At 42.5% G+C, this 21,963-nt stretch overlaps 1 protein-coding gene across 4 annotated transcripts; it reads left to right on the top strand.

Annotated features, from left to right (window-relative positions):
* The first annotated feature begins 198 nt into the window (after window positions 1-198).
* Window positions 199-21,940, top strand: LOC146717195 (long-chain-fatty-acid--CoA ligase 1-like). Of its 4 annotated transcripts, none has more exons than XM_085472714.1 (21): window positions 199-585; window positions 12,242-12,547; window positions 12,712-12,826; window positions 13,820-13,884; window positions 14,236-14,337; window positions 14,558-14,657; window positions 15,162-15,337; window positions 16,906-16,938; window positions 17,030-17,081; window positions 17,171-17,244; window positions 18,130-18,207; window positions 18,312-18,446; window positions 18,583-18,717; window positions 19,048-19,143; window positions 19,350-19,422; window positions 19,544-19,632; window positions 19,729-19,845; window positions 19,938-20,081; window positions 20,166-20,270; window positions 20,555-20,626; window positions 20,746-21,940. In XM_085472714.1, the coding sequence occupies exons 2-21, from the start codon at window positions 12,368-12,370 to the stop codon at window positions 20,884-20,886; spliced, it is 2,082 nt and encodes a 693-aa protein (XP_085328840.1). In that variant the 5' UTR covers window positions 199-585; window positions 12,242-12,367; the 3' UTR covers window positions 20,887-21,940. The 4 variants fall into 4 exon arrangements, with proteins under 4 accessions (XP_085328840.1, XP_085328852.1, XP_085328832.1 ...); XM_085472726.1 differs by lacking the exon at window positions 199-585 and adding an exon at window positions 4,914-5,242; XM_085472706.1 differs by lacking the exon at window positions 199-585 and adding an exon at window positions 8,421-8,764.
* Window positions 21,941-21,963: the final 23 nt, after the last annotated feature.

Genomic DNA, 21,963 nt, shown 5'->3' with positions numbered 1-21,963 from the left:
TGCACACAAAGTCAAAGTGTGGAGGTCGATGGACGCTGCAGGCTAAATATTGACAGTTACTTGCTTCTCATTAACTCTGAGTGACACTAAAAGGAGAGCAGTTTACAGTCTGCTTTGAGCCAGTGATTAGCCAGCTGATTGGTCTGACAAGCCATGTGAGACCCTGATAGTGAAATTACCTTCCACGCTGCATCTTGTCATAAAGTGACCCGTGAGAAAAACACGCCTTTTAAAGACTGACTGGTGAACGCAAAGCTGAATCATGGATCTAGTATTTTACGCATTGAACCTTTTACTGCTAACTTATTGAGAAACACTTGTCCGGAAGTTTGAAACTTATGTAATGCCATGATTGGCTGGTCAGGTGTGCGCGAGGTGAGGAGCGAGAAACCGGGAAGAAGTCGTGGGAACAGGTGCGAAGTAAGCGACAGCAGCTCACCGTAGTCAGTTAATCACGACTGAAAGAAATAATAGTGCGTTTGCTGGCTTTGATACAGTATGCTAAAGAAAGTGTGCTAATAGGAGAACAGCACATCCCAGCTGGCATTAAGAAGAATATCAAAGCGAGCTCCGTTTAGAAATCAGGTAAGTTAATTATATTCAAGCGAAACCATAAAGGTGGCGCGTGACAGAAAACAACACTAACCTGTGTTTGCACGCGCACTTATTAATATGATAAATTATTATGATATGACAAATGCTGTGCACGCTTTTAATAGTGCTAGTGCGGTGTGTGTGTGTGTGGGGGGGAGTTTCCATTCCGACCTTAAGTCCAGTCAGCGCTGTCAGACAGATGTGTCTCCGGGCACCGCTGCTAAAGGGAGGCGGGGCATGAACAAGCTGCTGGAGGTTGTGTTTTAAAAGCTGGCAAAGTGCAACAACACAACACTTTAGTCGTTACTGTGTTGGTGTATTTGTGTGTGTGTTTTGCAGTGATGGGAATAACGGCGTTACTTTTTTCCAGTAACGAGTAATCTAACTAATTACTATTTCTATCGTTACAACGTTACAATATGGGGTGTCTGGCCCATTGCTACGGGCCATTCGATCCCTATACAACCGTTGCAAGAGCTTGGTTCGCATTGCCGGCAATAAGTCGGACTCGTTCCCGGTGGGTGATGGGCTTCGCCAGGGCTGCCCTTTGTCTCCGGTTCTGTTCATAATTTTTATGGACAGGATTTCTAGGCGCAGCCAAGTGGCGGAGGGCTTTCGCTTTGGTGGCCTCAGAATCTCATCTCTGATTTTTGCAGATGATGTGGTTCTGTTGGCTTCATCGGGTGAGGGCCTCCAGCTCGCACTGGAGCGGTTCGCAGCCGAGTGTGAAGCAGCGGGAATGAGGATCAGCACCTCCAAATCTGAGGCCATGGTTCTCAGCCGGAAAAGGGTGGAGTGCCCACTCCGGGTCGGGGATGAGTTCCTGCCCCAAGTGGAGGAGTTCAAGTATCTCGGGGTCTTGTTCGCGAGTGATGGGAGAAGGGAGCCGGAGATCGACAGACGGATTGGGGCTGCAGCTGCAGTAATGCGGACGCTGCACCGGTCCGTCGTGGTGAAGAGGGAGCTGAGTGTAAAAGCGAAGCTCTCAATTTACCGGTCGATCTACGTCCAAGGCTGGACTGGGACAAAAAATCGGCCCGGGCATTTTGACTAGAGACCGGCCCACCAGGATAAAGATTGAAAATGTGACGTCATTCAGGGATAAAACCGCAAAGGATTCTGGGAACTTGTGGCAAGAGGTACTAGCGCACGCAGGCTTTCAATTGAACTCAGTTACACAGCGATAAAAAGAAACCCAAAAAATGGCAAGAAGCTGTTGTATTATTAACTTCAATAGCCGGTCGCATGACAGCCACGGGAAGCCGATGGGTAAAGAGATCGTTTTTTTTTTTTATCGGATTACGTCGTTGAAGAGAAATTTTTTAAGCCATGTTTCCGAAGTAAGAGCCGACGGATGGTCTGGATATACCAAATATAACGTCCCAGAACACTCCAGCTCACATGTTAGTCTGCTCCAAGCATTCCCACAAAGGTCAGAGTTTTTTAGTAGTTAATACGTCATTTTTCTTAACATAATTGGTGATATAGGTTACAAGCAAGTCTGGCGCTGAACAGAAATTGTCGCGCTATGCTCCTTTATTTATTGTGCATAAATAGTAAATTGTCCTGACACAATATTGTGTTTCGCTTCTGTTATTACCATGGTACATTGACAAAAACATATACTTTTATTCACAGGATAAAACAGTTGTTTTGTATCACTTATTGTCCATTGCGATTACAACATACAATATTATTGTCACTGCTACATTTCTGTAATGCTACTGTAACCGGTTTCTGCTTCATCCCGCTGCAACAGTTCGGCCCAAACAGACTCCTCGACTCTGCGTTGTGTAGTGTTTTTAAAAAGACAAGGAGTCTCTGATCGATCGTTGCCACTTTATTTCCTGAATGGAAACAACGGTGTATTATCAGTGCACAGGCTCGCCACACACCACTCCGCACAGCACACTACGGCAGAACATCTCATTAGCATTCCGCTTTAGCATACAGTTTCACACATTACAGTTTTTTACAGACGCTAGGACACATTTCTCAATACTTAGGTCACTTTTGCAAAACTCTTCACACAATTCTCCTAACTGACCCTCAGCTTGGCAAAGCAGTTCATTCCACATTCAAAATGCACTACAACTACCAAAACACTTCATTCAGGTCTCAAATAAAAACATTCCTCCAGAACACTAGCAAAGGTTGACAGCCGACAAACACACTTTGTCACCCACAAAACAATGACCTAAAAAACACTAACAACATGTAGCATTACACAGTGTTTTCCTGTGTAAAACAAGGACACATCTCTGTTTATAATTTCAATATATGTTACTGGAATGAATCAGACATCATGTATTTATGTTTATGTATTTTTATTTTTTTGCACTAAGTAATCCCAAAATACAAGAATTCGTATACACACCATCCACTGATACACATACAATAGTAATGCTAATCTACTCGGTCTTCTCCATTTGGCCACAGGTTCTCATCCACATCACATCTTATGTCATCTAGGGCAACACACCTAGGAAAGAATCTTCTGGCATGCCAGAATTGAAGGAGTTGAAAAATTGAAGGAGTAACAACTGTGTAGATGTTCATCCACAATGAGAATCAGCTGTGGCTGGTTAAACTGCATTGTTAGATTTAAAATATGTTTCAATAAAATATTGCCGTTGGATTTTGCTGTCTTTTCAAGTTTTGCATTGTGTTATTGTTTTGACCATGAGTTTAACAGTTTTGAAAACAGTATGTAAGCACATGCAAAATGTCCTGTCCGTACAAAGCTTTTTGGCAGTTGTTGTGTCTGAGTGAGAAGATGATTCATGTAATTTGAGAGATGTAGTCATTGAATGCATTTTGTGCCAAAACAATGATAACTGGTCCTCAGTTTAGCCCACATAGACTTCTGTTGTGCTCACTGTGTGAGGAGTTTTGCAAACGTGACCTAAGTATTGAGAAATGTGTCCTAGCGTCTGTAAAAAACTGTAATAAACAAATGAAAAGTACATAAAACTGGTGTTGGACATGTGTCCACTAAGCACTTATTACACTCGGTGCTCGTCAGCTAATCAAACATGTTTTATGTGTCTGTACTACTTAGCTATATTGTGTGCGGAACAATACAACTCACCTCTCGTATGGCTACGGCAGACTGCCAGCGATTACTGCAGCCAGCCTCACCTAACCAGCCACACTGAGAGCGGGGGGGCGCTGTTTCCCCATTACACTGATATTTGTGGCAAGTGGAATAATACCACAAACACTGTTACACTACCAGAAATTATTTCCACTACTAATTAATTACCGTTGAGCTCAAAGGTCCTATTAATAAACTGTTAATGAATGTGTATTTATGAAGACGATTTGTGAGACTGGTAAACTTATGATACGTACAATAGTCTTTCGTCCTACACAGTGCATTTCAAGGTCCTGCACCCATCCGTCGGTAAACTGTACCTGGGCTTGTTGCAGTGACCTGAAGTTACTAAACTTCATGAGTGTATGCACTCACTCCAAGAACCGTGTAATTATAAATCTGAGCGTGGTGAAAGTTGGCAGCACACTGACGTCTTTTGTCCACTCTGTGTGCTCGTAAGGGTCTGACCCTTTCACTCCTTTGATTTTTTCCTCGTATCTTTTCTTTGTCTTTTCGTCGAGTCTGTCTTTGTACGGACCGGCATTGTTCTCCTTTTGTTTTGTACATTCCTTTTTTGTGCGGCAAAGAAAAAAAAAGAAGGTATTGGAACCGGAGAATGAACGTTTTGCGGTGCTGCAAATGCTTGCATTTGATGCGGTACTTGGATTGTTTTGCCACGAGTTCCCGGCATGCAATGCGCGAAAATCACGTGATTGCTAAACAAGGGGGAGGGTGCATCCAGCCTCCTCGGCTGTAATTGGTCCAGCCCAGAGTCGATCATGACCAATTGGCCAATCCAACACCTTTCATTATATATACCCTTCCTAAAAAAAAAAAAAAAAAAAAAAAAAAAATATCCATGGCCCATAAAAACAAAAAATCGCCAGCGGCCCACCGGGCAAATGCCCGGTATGCCCGATGGCCAGTCCAGCTATGTCTACGTCCCTACCCTCACCTATGGCCACGAGCTGTGGGTAGTGACCGAAAGAACGAGATCGCGGATACAAGCGGCAGAAATGAGCTTCCTCCGAAGGGTGGCTGGCCTCTCCCTTAGAGATAGGGTGAGAAGTTCGGCCATCCGGGAGGGGCTCAGAGTAGAGCAGCTGCTGCTCCACATCGAAAGGAGCCAGCTGAGGTGGTTCGGGCATCTGACAAGGATGCCCCCTGGAGGAGGTGGCTGGGGAGAGGGAGGTCTGGGCCTCTTTGCTTAGGCTGCTGCCCCCGCGACCCGGCCCCGGACAAAGCGGATGAAAATGGATGGAAAAAATGGATGGAATATCGTTACAACGCCGTTACTGTTACTAACAAGAAAATTGCGGTCGCGTTACTATTTTTCAACAGACGGTTGAAGCTGTGCTCAGCTTACTGCATCAGTTGTACGGAAGTAGCTGTAAGTAATCTGGGCGCTACACCTTTAAGCAGCTGCGCGCTCCTGCAGACGGCAATCACTTTCTGCCCGACGATAACTTTTTGGCACAACACCTGGAGCTAAGGGGGCAAAACAATCGCATGAGTGCTGCTGTTTGACTGAGGAAGAATAAAGTAGTCGTGGTAAGCCAATCACATGACCACTTAAAGACAAAGCAACAAAGTGATATATACCAGTTTATAAATTGTGTTGATAGGCCACGTAAAACCAGAGTCGTGATAAACAATATATATGCAGCGTTTTTTCCTCAATAGTTTCGTCACGTTTAATGTCTAAGGACAGCGCAGCGAGCACTCTCTGCTTATGAGCAAAAAATAAAGAAAACCCCAAACCAAATCAAAAAACAGCCCTTTCGTGTTGGTGGAAAAATGCACCATGTCGACCAATCAAAAATGATATGGCAATACGACATTTGGTTGTTTAGGAAGAGAGATTTGTGACGTTTAGCGTGTTTGTAGTGTGTAGTTAATGTGTTGTCTTGTGTAGTTAGTGTGTAGTGTTGTGGATAGTTTTGTGTTGTGTGTCAGAACAATGAGGCGACTGCTGTCTCCAGGTAGAAACAGGAGTGATACACCTGCTGCTGTCAGACCTGCAGGTATCATCCTGTGATGTTCTCCTTTATATCTCCAAAAGTTGATTCTGTTCATGTGGACGTAGCGTTTGTGGGAGAAACGTTTCGTCACTCATCCAAGTGACTTCTTCAGTCTCAGCTGACTGCAGGTTTCCCCAAATCTTATAAACAGTACATTTGCATAATGACTGAAACCAATGGGCTGGGAGGTCAGTTCCTTAATCGTAATTATGCAAATTCTCATGACCATTGATCAATGGCCATGAGTACCACATGAGAATGGGTGCACCAGGGTGCAGGGGAGGCATCCCCCCCTCTGTCCCCTTCTGGCTGCCTGTGCCTCAATTTTATTTCAAAATCTTAGACATTCACATTACTCACACTCTCATAACACATACATATAGGATCTTGGGGGTGGGCACGCTACACGGAATCCAAAAGACCATCAGGGTGTACACCTCACCCCTGGCGTCGTTGCCCACCTCTCAATTTTAAATACACGTAGACACTGAGGGCTATCAGGAGGGGCTGTGCGCTTACCTGCTGCTCTCTGGCAGGTAGCTCCATGCCCTCCTGGGTTTTAAATGCACCTTAGAACACACATGCATCAACACTACATATGAGCCTGGCGGAGGGAGGTTTGGAGTCTTCTCACATCCCCGTTCTCTGCGGCCTGCTGGAGCGGGGGGGCCAGGAGGAGGAGTTGGCCGTCCGACTGGGGTCTGGAGTGTGGGGCCTCCCTGCTGCTGCGGAGTCGGGGCGGTCTGCTTCTCCCCACCGCAGGGAAAAGGGTAACACCACCTGGGTCTGGGTGCAGTTTCCCCCTCCAGGGGCAAGGGTACCTAGACCCGGTTCTTAGAGTACGCTTGGGGAGTGTGATCGTGTGTACAGCGTCTCTTTATGTCTGTCTCCACGTTGGTTGAGTGTGGAGTAAGTGCATATGAGAGCATGAGGGTGGGAATGGATGTTTGTGTCTGTGTGTGCCTGTATGTCTGTATCTATATGTCAGGTTGGGTATCAGTCGCCACCTCTCTGGAGACATCTCAGGCCCTCTAAGGTATGGAGGCCTATCTCCCCCCACCACTTCCCCTGCCAGTGGCGGACTCCCTCAGACATTGGTGCGTTGGTGGTTCTTTGTGTCCGGGGATGGGCGCCCAGGTACACACCGGCTCACTCCTTGGTGGCTCCTTATCGGGGCCTGGAGCCTGGGGCTCGCTCGGGCCACTTCAGGGGTGGGGTGGCCTCGGCCTCTCGGCCTGAGGCCACTCTGGCACAGCTGGCTGCCGGCGGAGCTCACGGGCACGTCACTGCAACCCCCCCCTGGCTTCTGCTCCGCGGCTGCTGAGTGACCCCTCATCTGGGACTCTCCTCAGCTCTTACTGGGACAGTGGCGCGGCTGCCCCTCTGTTGGTCTTCCTTGGTCTCTTGTGTTCTGGGGGCCTCTGGATGTCTGGAGTCTTGATCTCCTCCATACCTGCTTCATGCCCTGGTGGACGGGGCAGTGGCCCCCCCACACCCTCTAGCACATCATTACATGAAGGAACCTTTTAAAAACAAGCGCGTCCATGCTCACAGGTGTACACACGGCTGCTCACACACACAAACTACACCCTTTTTGGCTCCTACCTCAAAGCACACTGTGCGCTGTCGATCTTAGGTGCTGCACAATAATGTTCAATATTTAGTATTTACTGTCATATTCCCATAGATCATTGTGATGTTGTTTATTCTATTGCTCTCGTTTTCTTCTGCTTGTTTTCTTTTTTCATTCTCAACAGGTGATCCAGGTGATTGATGTGTTTGTTTTTTTTGTCTGCTTATTTAGTTGGTTTTTGTTTTTTATCCCCGTCCCTCTTCTCCGCTGTTTTTCTTTCCCTCTTTCTTTCTCCCTTCTCTTTTCCTCATTCAGTCTGTCCCGTATCTAGCAAGTGAAAATAAAAAATAAAATAAACAATAAAAGGTGAATCAAATAGACCATTACGGCAAGGCTGGGATAGTCAATTTGGTAAAGTAAGTCCGTTGGGCATCTTTCTTCCCCTTTAGACAATAATTCTGATGGCAAAAGAGCCAAAGAGGACAGGCAAAAAGAGAAAAAAAACCCCAAAAAACATGCTAAACCCTGAGTTGGCCGTGATGCATCCATCAGAGTGTGAGTGTGTTTGTGAGGAGCAGCTCATGCTTGGATACAGATAAAAGGATGATTGTGAGCATGAAAGCGCCCGAGTGCTCAAATTCAGGAGAAAAGTGCTGTATGAGTACCAGCTCTTTAACCATCAATATTAAAAAATATTTATTTTTATTTTTTTAAGACATGGAGGAAGTATGTGCCCACTGTAGTGATGTGTGTGTAATTGGTGATCGTCCACTGTTGTGTAGTTGACAGGATTTAAAGAAGGAAGTTGGTCTGGTCATGCTGACATAGAAAGCACCGAGCACAGAGGGAATATTGTCCTAAGCTTAAAGGCTGTTGAGAACCATGTTCACATGATAAACACAGATGAGTCAATATTTAACAATCACAAGACAGAAAATAACTTCATGTATGGTCACACACACTTTTGCCCCAGAACATTGTATCAGATAGTTTTTCCTTTGCTCAGCTGACCACATGTGGGTCATTGGTCACTGTGGCAAAGGTGAAGGCACTCAGGCGTGGCTGAAACCTGCTGTCCTTTGCAAGAAGGCTGTAACTGTGTGAGAATGAGACAAATGAAAGAGACGCGTCACCAGACAAAGAGTCCGTATTGATGTTGTTTATTAATTTTGAAGATACTCTGCATTTAACTGCTATTAGAACAAGTTTAACTTTGCTTGGTTTGGTCTCCCAGTCTTCACTATCAGATTAAATTACAGAAACATGCATTGATTGTTTGACTTTGAGTTAGACTGATCGTTTTCCAGGAGCCAGCCAATTAGAGGGCTCCCGTGGCCCCGCCTGACCTCTTAAAAGAATGTTTGTTGCTGTTGCGTGTCAACGGTGCATTAGTGCATTGTTAAGGCAGAGCGGCAGTAAAAACTGCAGGATCCCTGCCACTGGATGCTCAGTGTCTCACCTGGCTGCTCTCTGTTACAGGTTAGTGGGTGAGAAACACGTTAAAACATGGAGAAACACACACGGGGATACGGAAATAGTGTGTGTCGTGTGTTGTTCTTGCATTATCCTGTTATTATTAACTGTTGTACAGTTTGCATTCACAGCTAAGCCTCTTCTTTTACAGGTTATTCCAGTTTAAGAGACTGGCTCATGTTATTGTCATGCATATGCTGGGAAATGAAACACTGAGTAGTATTAGTGTAGGTGAAACAAGCGCTCTGCAATCAAAGGATGAGAAACTAGACTGAAGGTTTCCTTGTAATGTGGAAGCGTCTTCACCTTATAATATAAAGCACGCTAGAGTGACTGCTGTTGTGATTTGATGCTACATAAATTGAATTGAACTGAATTGGTGGGTGGTCTGTCAAAATAATAAAAAAGATTATTTAAAAATGCTAAATCCTTTTCTGTAATAATATTACTTGTAATTTAAGTTTCTGAAATTGATTGAACTCTTTCTGCATATGTGCAGTCGGGGAAAGAAGTATCCGACCCCTTGTTGAATTCATAATTTTGACCACGTGCAAAGAATTGAGCACTCTATAATTTCAATGTTTTTTTTCTTGGTCTTAAAAGAGAAACAATAGCATTAACATTTAACAGTGATGTATTTTGTTATGCAGTTTATGTAGAGTAACAGAATGTGACTGTGAGAGAGGGCACAGCTGATACAGGAACCTGAACTCTTGAGGTACATTTCAACTCAAGCTGTGCTTTAAGTAGGATTGTTTTCTCACACTTCAGTTCAGTCTTACAGACAGTTTTTCTTTTATCCTGCTAATGAGAATGCAGCAACTTTCATTTTAAGAGCTGAGAGAGGAGAAGTCCAAATCGTGGGTCTGCCTTGGTGTTGCTGTGAGAAGTGCTGTCTGTGTTTTCTACAGTCTAGACTAGGGGTGGGCAACTTCAGGCCTCAAGCAACAGTGTCCTGCAGGTTTTAGATCTCACCCTGGGTCAACACACCTGAATTAATTGATTAGTTCATTACTAGGCCTCTGGAGGACTTCAACACATGTTGAGGAGGCCATTTAGCCATTTGAATCAGCTGTATTTGACCAAGGACACTGGCCCTCGAGGCCTGGAGTTGCCCACCGCTGGTCTGGACCATAAGGTCATCGTCTTCATCTGTTCTCACATGAAGATGTCACACTTTCCAGTCTGTTTATTCTTCAACAGCTTTGCAGTCACAGTCTGTGCTGGGAGACTGTGTGGACTAAGAAATGTGGACCCAAACGCAGACAAAATGAAGCGCTTTTGTTATAGCTGATGGAAAAATTACAAAAATAAAGGGCAAAGCAAACAATACAAAAATAAAGAATAACCTAAATTGGCTAAACTAGAATTGAACATGAAAACCCTGGACATGCTTAACACGAATACCTGAAACATGGAACGCAGACGACCTGACCCCGACTGACAGAAAACTAACACACTAAATACACAGAGAGGTGTATTTAGTGTGGAAACACATGAATGAACATGGGAGCAAAACTAAACACACTGAACAGGGAACGCACAATAATAAAACAGGAAACATAGAGAGATGTAGGCTGGGACACACGAGCCTGACATGAGGGTCGAGAGAGGGAGAGGGTGGGAGCGAGGGCAATAACTGGGATGAGGGAGGCTTAACTGTGTTTTTGTTGTAATGCTGAGAACTCCTCCAACTATTAAACAACAACACTGGCACAGAATGGGACGAATACATCTGATGCCTGGGAGAATCTGTTAAATATATGATATACGATCCAATTGCACTGTAACGTGAGTCACAGCTGAACGAGATCGCCTGCTATTACTGTACGGGAAAAGCAGCAGTCTTTCATTTGGTTTCTGTACTTAACAGTAAAGAGATGTTGCACGCTTCAGTGCACAGGATTATTATTAACAAACAAACAGCCCTTACATTAGACCAAAGTCTTTCAGGTCCGGATAAACATCAGCCACTGCTGTCTGTGTGTGTCGGCTTGAAGATTTGGTTATAATCAGCAGCCGATATCTGACTTCTGTCTAAATCTGCGACTCTCCACCATTTGACCCTAGAACTGAAGAAGCTTCTCGGATGAAGGTGAAACGTCTTCAAGCAACTTAAAGAAGTCCTGATGCTTTTCTTTCCAAGCTCCTTAGACTACGATGACCTGGATGACTGAGAACCTTCACAGACATACAGCCCTTCTCAGAGTCTCCAGTGACATTTTGATGCAAAATGATGCAGGAAAATGTTCTGTTCTCCTGATGTTGGTAGAGTTGACCATCGAATTCTGCTTGAAAGGCTGAAACATTGGGTCGGTGTATCTGGATCTGCCTTGGAGTGGTTCTCCTCATATCTATATGAACGATACTTTTCTGTGACAGTTTCTAAATACCGGTCATCTTCCACTTCTAAGCTTTTACTTTTATTTCAGGTTTGTGGGTCAAGGACCTAGAGGCTTCAGAGGGGCTTTTAATGAATTTAGGGGTCCTAGAGGAACCCTTTTGAGGGAGGAGGTGCTACGTCCCTCTGTAGCCCCTAATCATCTCAATGTGTTCAGCTGGTGCTAATTGGCCACACCTAGTCAGGTGTGGATAAAAGCATACCTGAGGCAAGCTTCCCAGGGAGCTCGCTTGTCTTTGCCTTGATGGCATCAGCCATTTTAGCCGACCTGGTATTCCATTCTAAGATAATACCTCTTCTCACCTATACTCTGGTATTCGTCTCCTTTTTTATGTTGCGGCTTTTGAGCCAGGTCGTAACATAACCTATGATGCGCCACATGGTTCTGTGCTGGGGCCTTTATTGTTTCTAATGTATCTACTTCCTCTCCAGCATATTTTAAGCCCCTTTGAGGGCATTTGCTACCCAGATGATATCCAGTCCCAAGATGTTTCTAAGCTGCAGATTCTGAATGAGTGCTTAGAATCCATTAAAGGTTGGATGGTCGACAACTTTCTCCAACTTAATGAAGGACAGACCAAAGTCCTTGTATGTGCTCCTGACAGACATGTACCTAAGATAATGAATGCTCCTGGTCCTCTTTCAACATTTGTGAAATCGTCCATCAGGAACCTCGGGGTAATCTTTGACCCGGCTCACTTTGGTGAGCCTGCTTTTATCACTTAACAAAACATTTCTAAATTAAGTCTCGTACTGAACTGGAGATTATTATTCATGCAGTCATTTTATCATAATTGGATTGCTGTAATTCACTGTTTACATCTCTAAGAAAAAACTCCCTGGAGCGTCTGCAGATTGTCCAAAACGCTGCAGCAAGGCTTCTGACCAAAACATTGAAGTACTCATTTTGTTAACTTTTGTCTGCTTTTGTTTTATACTTTGTCTTCCCTGTGTGAAGCACTTTGTGATCTTTTATCTAGAAAGGTGCTATATAAATAAAATTTACTTACTTACTTTACTAAACTATGGATAAAAAAAGATTCAAAGTACAATAACGATGTGTCTTCTCTTGCTCTTTCTAGGTGAACTCCTGGCCAAAAACGTCTTCATATTGCTTGCAACCACACCTCAGGGCATTCAGTCTAACTGCACCTGGACGAACAGAGCAGAGCAGTCAGTGTTGTTGAAGGCACCTCATCGCAAATAACATGGAGGAGTTTATTCAGAACCTGCCAGATCTAGATGTCAGCTGCTACGTCAGAAACATGTCCACCCCTGTGTTAGTCAGCATTGGGGCTGTGGTTGCTGCAACAACCTATTACCTGGCAACACGATCCAGGCCCCTCCCACAGGTCTGTGACCTGCAGATGCAGTCAGTTGAGGTTCAGGTAAGTTTGGTCCCTGTCAGAGTCACAGGATAGTTATGCTGATCGATGATGTGACCCACAAATTACTTGCTGTCATTAATTCTCTAACAAGATTTTTCATACAGAAACGTTCCAGCTGCTGTCGTTATTGTTGCATTCACAATCTGTTTCATTGTCATTGTGAGGGTGGAGATTTGGCACGCCGATCAGTTCTACTGACCACTGACAGTCCCTTGACACATATCTATGATGATGCCACTACGTTGTATGAATTCTTTCTCAGAGGCGCCAGAGTGTCCAGTAAGTCACCAGTAATACAATTTAATCCCAATGTGGTACTTTTACTGTATAAATCAAGCTCGCATTCAGATTCATCCTTAACTGCACTGGTGCAGTAGTGATGATGTGTTTAACATCTCATAGTAACTTTGACTTTGTTGAATACAAAAACTGTATATAAAAGATGGATATTTTATTTGAATATTTAGATATTTTAATACAATTTTATGACACACGTTATGTAAAAATTAACCTCCTACGCGATCATTAAGGCAAACTTAGCTGTAGAGACCGCAACTGTTGTTTTTACAGTTTTCATATTAAACATGTATGCTGCTGCTTTAAAGATGAGCATTTAAAAATGGGACCCTTTTTCCATTTTTGCAGAGGAACGGTCTGAAAAAGAAAGTGAATGACATGGATTACCACTCATGTGGTTTTTCCACATTAGAGGAACAGCTTTGTCACATGTATGTGCCAACCATAAGAGCCATTGTGTCAGTTGTTTTGGAACCAGAAGTCCATATTTAGATAAGAAGATGAAAGGCACAGTTAAATTATTTCAGAAATCTCTCAGTCAGAACATGCTATATCATGTTTAGGTAGAAACTAGCGAGCTAACTTCCTGCTAACTTCTAACTCCGTTAAATTTATTAAATCCTGTTTTCATGGATGCCTGGATGTTAAACTTAATTGTTACACCTGGTAAAGCAGCAACGCTGATCGTTTTATTAAAGATGAAAGACTTTAGACAGTTTTTAACTCTCAGTGATGCCGCAGTGTTTGTTTGACTTTGGGACCTGTGTACTCTTTCTTAATGCCAGAAGCCTGACAAAATAGTCAACACTTCAGTTTACTGCTGTGCCAGCAGCCAAGCATGCAGGGTAGGAAGTGTAATCATCTATATGTGTAATAGGGATATGTGTATGAAGACATCCTGGGAACACTTTTGAATTTGTGACATTAGGTTGCTCTAACTTTCCACTGTAGTAACTCTTCTCTTTCATCGTCCAGGTAACGGTCCCTGTGTCGGCTCCAGGAAGCCAAAACAGCCTTATGAATGGATTTCCTACAGAGAGGTAAGAGATACCAAGATTAGCTCACCTTGTATAAACACTATGGCCTCCAGGGTGAAAGCTACAGTTTGCAGTCAGTATAAACAGTTGTTTACAAAGTGGTGGTCAAAAAGGTGACCTCGTCTTTTTGGTCACGTTGTTTGCCGGTGACATTCACTCTGCAAGTGCGTCATTTTATTCTGTATGCAAATCTGAAATCGTCACTTTGTAACTTTGTGCTAAATGTGATCACATGTAAATGAGAAGGTGAAAAGGCAAAATGAGCATAAATCAAACTTTGATTTCTGAGGCTGAACAAGGTTGAGTTTGTCAGCATTAACAGCTGGTGTGTGTGTCTGTGTGTTTATGTGTTAGGTAATTGAGCAAGCAGAGAATCTGGGTTCTGCATTTCTTCACAAAGGAAACAGCAAGACTGCCGACTCTCACATCGGCATATTCTCTCAGAACAGACCAGAGGTACATAATCGCACACTTTCAAGGTTTTAGTCTTTACTTTAACAAGCAGCTGCTCTATGATCTCACAGCCTCATTACTTCAGTGCTAAGATGAACCTGAATGTGCTGCTTTTTGACGACGGAGTCATTATCAAACTTAATCTTGTAATGTTTGTTTAAATAATTTCCCCCAGGGATCAATAAAGTATTCTGATTCTGATGATTCTGATTTGTGTGTGTAGTGGACCATCAGTGAGCTGGCGTGTTACACCTATTCTCTGGTGTCAGTCCCTCTGTATGACACGCTGGGAACAGAGGCTATCAGCTATATTATAGACAAAGGTAAACAATGGTGATTTCAAATCAAATCAAATCAAATCACTTTTATTGTCACAGCACATGTGCAGGCACACTGGCACAGCACATGCGAGTGAAATTCTTGTGTGCGAGCCCCACAAGCAACAGAGATGTGCAAACACAACAACACAAACGAGCAAAATACAAGAATGGCCAACCTGAAACTAATAAATATATGTACAATATATAATAGTGTATGCATTTCTGGATGTGTATACTAAATATTTTCCTGTGTGTGTGTGTGTGTGTGTGTGTGTGTGTGTGTGTGTGTGTGTGTGTATACACATTTTTACAAATTAAATAGTAAAAAAAAAAAAAAAAAAAAAATAATAATAATAATAATAAAATATATAAAATATACAGAGTTGAATATATGCAAAACAAGTGGCATTTATATACAGTGTGGAGTGCATAATGTTGAAGATTTGGATACATGGCAGAGGTTTTTCTGAAGACGTTCAGCTGATTATCTGCTATTTGTTTTTGCAGCTTCTATCTCAACTATAGTGTGCGATGTGATGGATAAAGTCAATCTAGTGCTGGACTGCATTAACAACACGAAACACAGTGTGAGAACAATTGTTCTAATGGAGAGCCCGAACACCAGCCTGATCGAACGGGGACAGCAGGCTGGAATCCACATCCTCAGCCTGCAGGAGATGATGGTCAGAAGGCTTTTTCTTTTTTTAAATTAATTATTATTATTATTATTATTTATCGTAATTTCTTTGTCTTTTGTGTGTAATTATTTCATTCTTCTGCTTTTACCTTTAATAAACTTTATTCTTTTCCTTCAACAGCTTCTCCTTTGTTTTCTGTTTTTGTGCAGTGCTGTAAAAGTACTCAATTCCTTCCTGATTTTCTATTTTTTGTATATTTCTCACACTTTCAAATCTTTCGGATCATTAAACAAATTGGAATATTAGACAAAGGCAAGAGTAAATACAAAATGCAGTTTTAAACGATGACTTCATTTATTAAGGGGGAAAGAAAACCTATCCAACCTAGCAGAGAACTGCTGTCAATTAAAAGGGACGCTCCCCACCTTTCAATCCGTGTCAATGGTGTGGTTCACTTGGACAGATGTGAGCACAGTAATCACACTCTGGTGCAGACCAGAACCACCACAATGAGACGCTTTGGAGGAGGTGGTCTCTGTGCGAGTCCAAATGAACTCCAGAGCGATTCACTTAAATGTGATCTGACCCAAATACCCAAAATGTGTATACTGAGCTAAACACCTCCCTGTGTCCAGCTGTGACAGTGGGAGGTGTAAATACACAATGCAGTCTTTTAAAATTATAACTTCATTTATTCAAAGAAAAAAAGCTTCCCAGACCTTCTATGTGTGAAGTTATTGATCCCCCCCCTTTTTAAACCATGATTTAAATGCCATTAACCACATTCTCAGAAAGTTGAGTTTAATTTTATTTGATTACTGTCAAACCTTCTGACTCATGAAATCACTGAAATGCTAAACCTGTCTAACAAAGTGAAGTAGGTTAAAAGAAATAAAGTTTAAAAGACCAAAAGGAAACAAAGTCCTTGACATCTATCAGTTACAAAGTTGTTACAAATGCAGTTCTAAGGGCGAGCCCAAATGGATCAATCTAGAAACGTTCGAGTGAACCATCCCTGGATTGGGCACATAATCAGATTTACTCCTAGAGTGCATCAATGACACATCGAGGAGGTAGCGCAAAAATAAAACTACATCTAAAGAACTGCAAGCCTCACTTATCTCAGTAAGGTCAAAGTTCATGATTCAACAATAAGAAAAGAGATGATATCATGGGAGAGTTACAAGGAGAAAATCACTGCTGACCAAAAAGAACAGGCTCGTCTCAGATTTATCGGTTATCACAAATACGAGGGTGGCACAACCAGTTAACAGCTTTTACACAGAGCCAGACTGGCTTTGATAGCTTTTCATCTTTACTTAATGAAAAGTTTACTTTGATTAACTTTGTGTAAAATTCAAATTTTTCTAGTAATCTGAAACATTTCAGTGTGACAGATGTGCAAAAAGCTAATAATCCAGGAAGTAGGCAAATAGTTTAGTTTTGCTGTCCTTGCTGCTTTGTGTTTATTTGGCCTGTTTTCACTTTCATTTGTTTCTTAGATGGTTACTTCTTCGGCCTACGTTTCCTGTTGTTTTGTCTCAGTTGTCATCATTTCCTTTTATCTCTGTATTCTCAGATCTGTTAGTTAACCTGCTTTTCTTGTTGCACAGGCCATAGGGAAGGCCAACCACCAGGAACCACTGGTATGTAAACACAGGCCTGTTAGACTGTCTCTAAATATTGAGGATGCTGTCTGTTATGCTGTCTGATCCATTTTTACCTCCATCTCTTCAGCCCCCTCAGCCCAAGGACATGGCAGTCATCTGCTTTACCAGTGGAACAACAGGTGACACATCCACAGACTCACAGTGACATGCAGCCACTCTGATTTGAGTTAACTAAAATATTTGCCATGTCTCCTGTACGCACTTTCAGGAAAACCAAAGGGAGCTATGTTGACACATGGGAATATTGTCTCCAACTGCTCAGCTGTCATCAAGATTACAGGGGTGAGGTGCTGATGTAATCATAGACCATCTCTCTGTTTGCTCATCGCACATCTCTTTGAAGCTGGTCGTTTGAGACCTTGTGGTGACCCTTCTGAGTTTTTCTACATAACATGAAAATGTTTTTCTAGTAAATGAAAGTAATCTGTTGCCGTGACTCTTAAGGCTTAAATTGTAAATAAATAAATGTGCAAAATTACAGAAAACATTTCAGAATTACTACGGACTCAATGTAGAAAACTAAAGTTTCTATAGTAGTTAAAGAAAACATTTGTTTGTCTGTTACTTTGATGTTATATGAATTGTCTCTTTATCAGTAGGAAAAACTGTAAAACTTATGAAAATATAACAAAAAGTGTAAAATGTATGTCCAAAGATTGCAGTCTTTGTTGGACCAATTTGGCCCCCGGGCCTTATGTTTGACTCCCCAGCTCTAACGTATCGTATGTCAGTCTAGTAGTTTCCTCAGGTGCTTGCCTGGAAGTTGAGACTTTATTGATTGTGGGTACTGCCCACTTTTCATCACCAGGAGTTTGTTCACCAGTAGACACTCAAAGTCACCAAATAGCCTTAATTTTTATTCTGCCCTGTCCCCACATCACTGCACATCGCTTCTAGTGTCTATGCAGCTTCAGGAAGGAGAAGGAAAGGAAAAATGCTGAAGGGAAGATAGAGAAAACACAGCTCACTAAGACCTTTAATGGTCTCGTCCCTCTTCTCTCCAGTCGTACGTTCAGACCGCTTCAGAAGAAGCTTGCTGTCTTTTCTGCATCTGTCCTACATGCTGGGGAGGGCGGGGGGATTACGAAGGTTAATGCTTTCCATCTCTGTCTTTGTGCATGTGTGTTTGTCTTTGTGTTGATTGCTTGCTGTGTGTGTTTGTTTTAGACCACCTGTCCAGTGCTTCCCAATGATATCCATTTGTCCTATCTGCCCCTGGCTCACATGTTTGAGAGGGTCGTGCAGGTTTGTTCCACCTGTCGTTAAAAATCAAGGAGGATTCCTTCCGGCCTGCTGTGTCAGGCTCCTTTTAATAACATTGTCCCAAATTTCCTCTCCCTGTCTGGTAGGGAGTCATGTTGATACATGGAGCCAGGATTGGTTATTTCCAGGGAGATATTCGTCGACTGTCAGATGACATGAAGGTGCTGAAGCCTACGGTGTTCCCCGTGGTTCCACGACTCTTAAACAGAATGTATGATAAGGTATGAAGAAGTGTAAGCACTCTGCTCATTTGTGTGCTATGATATCTTATAAAGATACGATTTTGCATAAATGCAGTGCTGATCGTAAGCTTTACTGATGTTGTTCTGTTTAATCCTGGTAATTCTTCTGGTGTAGATCTTCGGTCTGGCCAACTCACCCTGGAAGCGCTGGCTGCTGGAATTTGCCTTCAAGAGGAAGCATTCTGAGATCATGAAAGGCATCATCAGGAAAGACAGTATATGGGATAAGCTCATCTTCAACAAGGTCCAGGTATTCAGAGCCAGCACCGCTTTTATTTTAATACTATTTTGTCAGCTGCTGTTATGACAAAATGACTAATTGTCCATGAATATATACAGTTTATTATTTTAAACAACAGTGAAAAAATTAAAAAAAAAAACATAAATACCAACCTACTCGTTACCTGGGGATCCACATTATTAAAAGGAAATTTTCCATTCTAGGAAAATGGAAAACAGAGCAAACAATGACGATACAAAAACACTGTAGTATCAGAGCATTAACAATGTCTGAGTGAGTTTGTTTGGGATGCATTTGAGCAGCTGTGAAGTAAATAATGTGATGTGCTGCCCTCTGCAGGCCAGTCTTGGTGGCTGTGTGCGTCTCATGATAACAGGAGCAGCTCCCATATCTCCAGTTGTTCTCACCTTCCTCAGAGCTGCACTAGGCTGTCAGGTAACACACACACACACACAATTGCTGAATGTAATCTACTGTTATCCTGTGGTGTTTTACTTCCGTAGTATGTGACATCACAGTAATGTCCTCTGGGATGATCCACCCCGCCCTCCTTTTGTCATTTTCCATGTTGCATAATTCTGTCTGTAGCAGCAGCATCACTAACGATTATAATAATAATTGTGGTTTGTGCTCTGTCTCAGTTCTATGAAGGCTATGGACAAACTGAGTGCACTGCAGGTTGCACAGTGACCATGCCTGGAGACTGCACTGCAGGTAGCACATAACAAAGCTGCAGAACTTAACCAACCTTACTTAACCTACTTTAACCAACTATGTAAAAGTATGAAATGATTACTGATCTGAAGATGACCTCAAACTGACTTCATCTCAACAGGTCATGTTGGAGCGCCTCTGCCCTGTAACATAGTTAAACTGGTGGATGTACCCGAGATGAACTACCTGGCTGAAAATGGAGAGGGAGAGGTAAAACTAAAAAGCTGACATCAGCACATATAGCTTACTTAATGTCCATAGTTGTTTCAGTCATTCACACTAGTCACGTGTGCGTATGTGTTCCAGGTGTGCGTGAAGGGCGCCAACGTATTCCAAGGCTATCTAAATGACCCAGAGAGAACAGCAGAGACCATCGATGCAGATGGGTGGGTCCACACGGGAGACATTGGGAAATGGCTTCCGGTGGGTTCTTCATCTGTTCATTACATTAAGCTCAATACATATGTGGTCTGTGGCCACACCAGGATTCAGTGCGTGCGCGTGTTTGTTTACAGAATGGCACCCTGAAGATCGTGGACAGAAAGAAGCACATCTTTAAGCTGGCACAGGGCGAGTACATTGCTCCTGAGAAGATAGAGAACATCTACATGAGGAGTGATGCGGTGGCGCAGGTATTTGTGCATGGAGACAGTCTGCAGGTAGGTCCTCTCTTTAAAACTGCAAGTTTCTCTAGAACAAAGTCCACTTTGAATGAGATACATTTACATGTTGTTTGCCTCCAGGTGTGTCTGGTAGCAGTGGTGGTTCCTGACCCCGACTTCCTGTCTGACTGGACCAGGAGGACGCTGGGATTGCAGGGCAGCTACCTGGAACTATGTGGCAGAGCGGTAATGGATTCAGAAAGCTTGCACAAAAGTCTTGAGCCATCCCTTATTTCTTTATATTTTTGCTGCAGGTGAAATAGGTGGAGCGATTTATAGAAATATGTGCAAATATAAACGGTTTATAAGGCAAAATCTGATGGCTAATTATTATGTGTACACACAACACTGGTTCGTCTGTTGTTTAGGTTTCTCTTTATGGTTGAATGACTCATAGGCCAGTGTTCAGCAGCTTAACAATGTTAATATTGAGTAATATATTGAGAATTTTTTCATTCTTCTGTATTTAGGAAGTTAAAGCAGCCATCTTGGAAGACATGCTGAGGCTGGGCAAGGCAGGAGGCCTCAAGTCCTTTGAGCAGGTACAGCACTCAGTCATAGTTGAAGTATTTCTGTATACTTTGAATTGTTTTTCCATCAAATATTAGAAGTAATATTATTATTGTCACTAACACCACCTGGCCACATGTCTGTTCTTTAGGTAAAAGCCATCTGCATTCACACCGAGCTGTTCTCCATCGAAAACGACCTGCTCACTCCAACAATGAAGGCCAAGAGGAACGAACTGCGCCAGTACTTCAGATCCCAGATCGACGAGTTATACGCTGGGATCAAAATGTAGAAGGACAAGTGGAGAGCGGGAGGGAAGAATAGGCGGCAGCTCTTCTAATGGTGCTTTAGATTCAATTAAAAGGGGAAAGAATAACTGAGGTACAAGCTGAAGCACACAACAGAAAGCAAATGAATGAGACCCTCTGAGGCCATCATCACAGGCCTGTACTACAAAGCAGGTTATCTTTTTATTACCTGGCTTAATTAAAAGTAACAACTACTTCCACACACACAATGGTGCTTATCAAATCAGTAATGTGATTTTATGGACATAGACGAAGACAAGGACACTACAGTACAAACCCTGAGGACTCGCTTTAGTTCTCACGGCCAAACAACACGATTGTCATGCTCAACAGAACACAAAAATAATTTGACTACAGGATCTGTGGTACGCAAGACAGGAAGTCAATTTTAACTGTTGATGGAATTGATTAGTCCTTGATATTTAAATATTAATGATGATGATGCTGATAAGGTGCTGAGTCTGAAGAAGCTGTTTTTTGTTTGTACTTCAACTTTGTCACATCACAAATCTCAGGCCAGCAAAAAGCAAACACACATTGTGCACTTTTGTTTTGCATCATTCTCACACAGAATGGTTCACTGGCATTGATGAGACAGTTTGATGTCATGATTTTGTTTTAGTGTTGAAATTTTTAACAGCAAGATTGTTTCACTTGGTTCCTTCATTGTCTGCATGAATTAATTTAGTTGCAGTCAGGGCTTGTCTAGGGGGATCAGCAGATGAAACAATTCAATGTTAGCTTACTGTACACAGGGAAGTCACTCAGGAACATACGGAGCAGACACAGAGGGAAAGCCTTGTTAATGTTTAATTACTTTATAGTGGGTTCAGGAAGGGAAGAGATTTGGTGAATGAATCGGTTTTTTAAATAATGCATTATTTAGATAACAAGGAAAAATAACATTGATTTGTATTATAATTGTTTTTAATGTCACATTTTGTAAAATATTTGATTAAAAAAATCGGTGTAATGTTTGTACATTGCTTCACTAATGCACAAAATTTAAAGATTCTCATTTCTTCTTGTTATATTTAATCAGTCGCATTTGTTTTTGTATT

The sequence above is a fragment of the Copadichromis virginalis genome, linkage group LG2 (genome assembly GCF_057382275.1).
Source record: "Copadichromis virginalis isolate Kocher_CV1m ecotype Utaka linkage group LG2, C_Virginalis_male_GT1.1, whole genome shotgun sequence".
Lineage (NCBI taxonomy): Eukaryota > Metazoa > Chordata > Actinopteri > Cichliformes > Cichlidae > Copadichromis > Copadichromis virginalis.
This window is presented reverse-complemented; position numbering and strand designations above follow the sequence as displayed.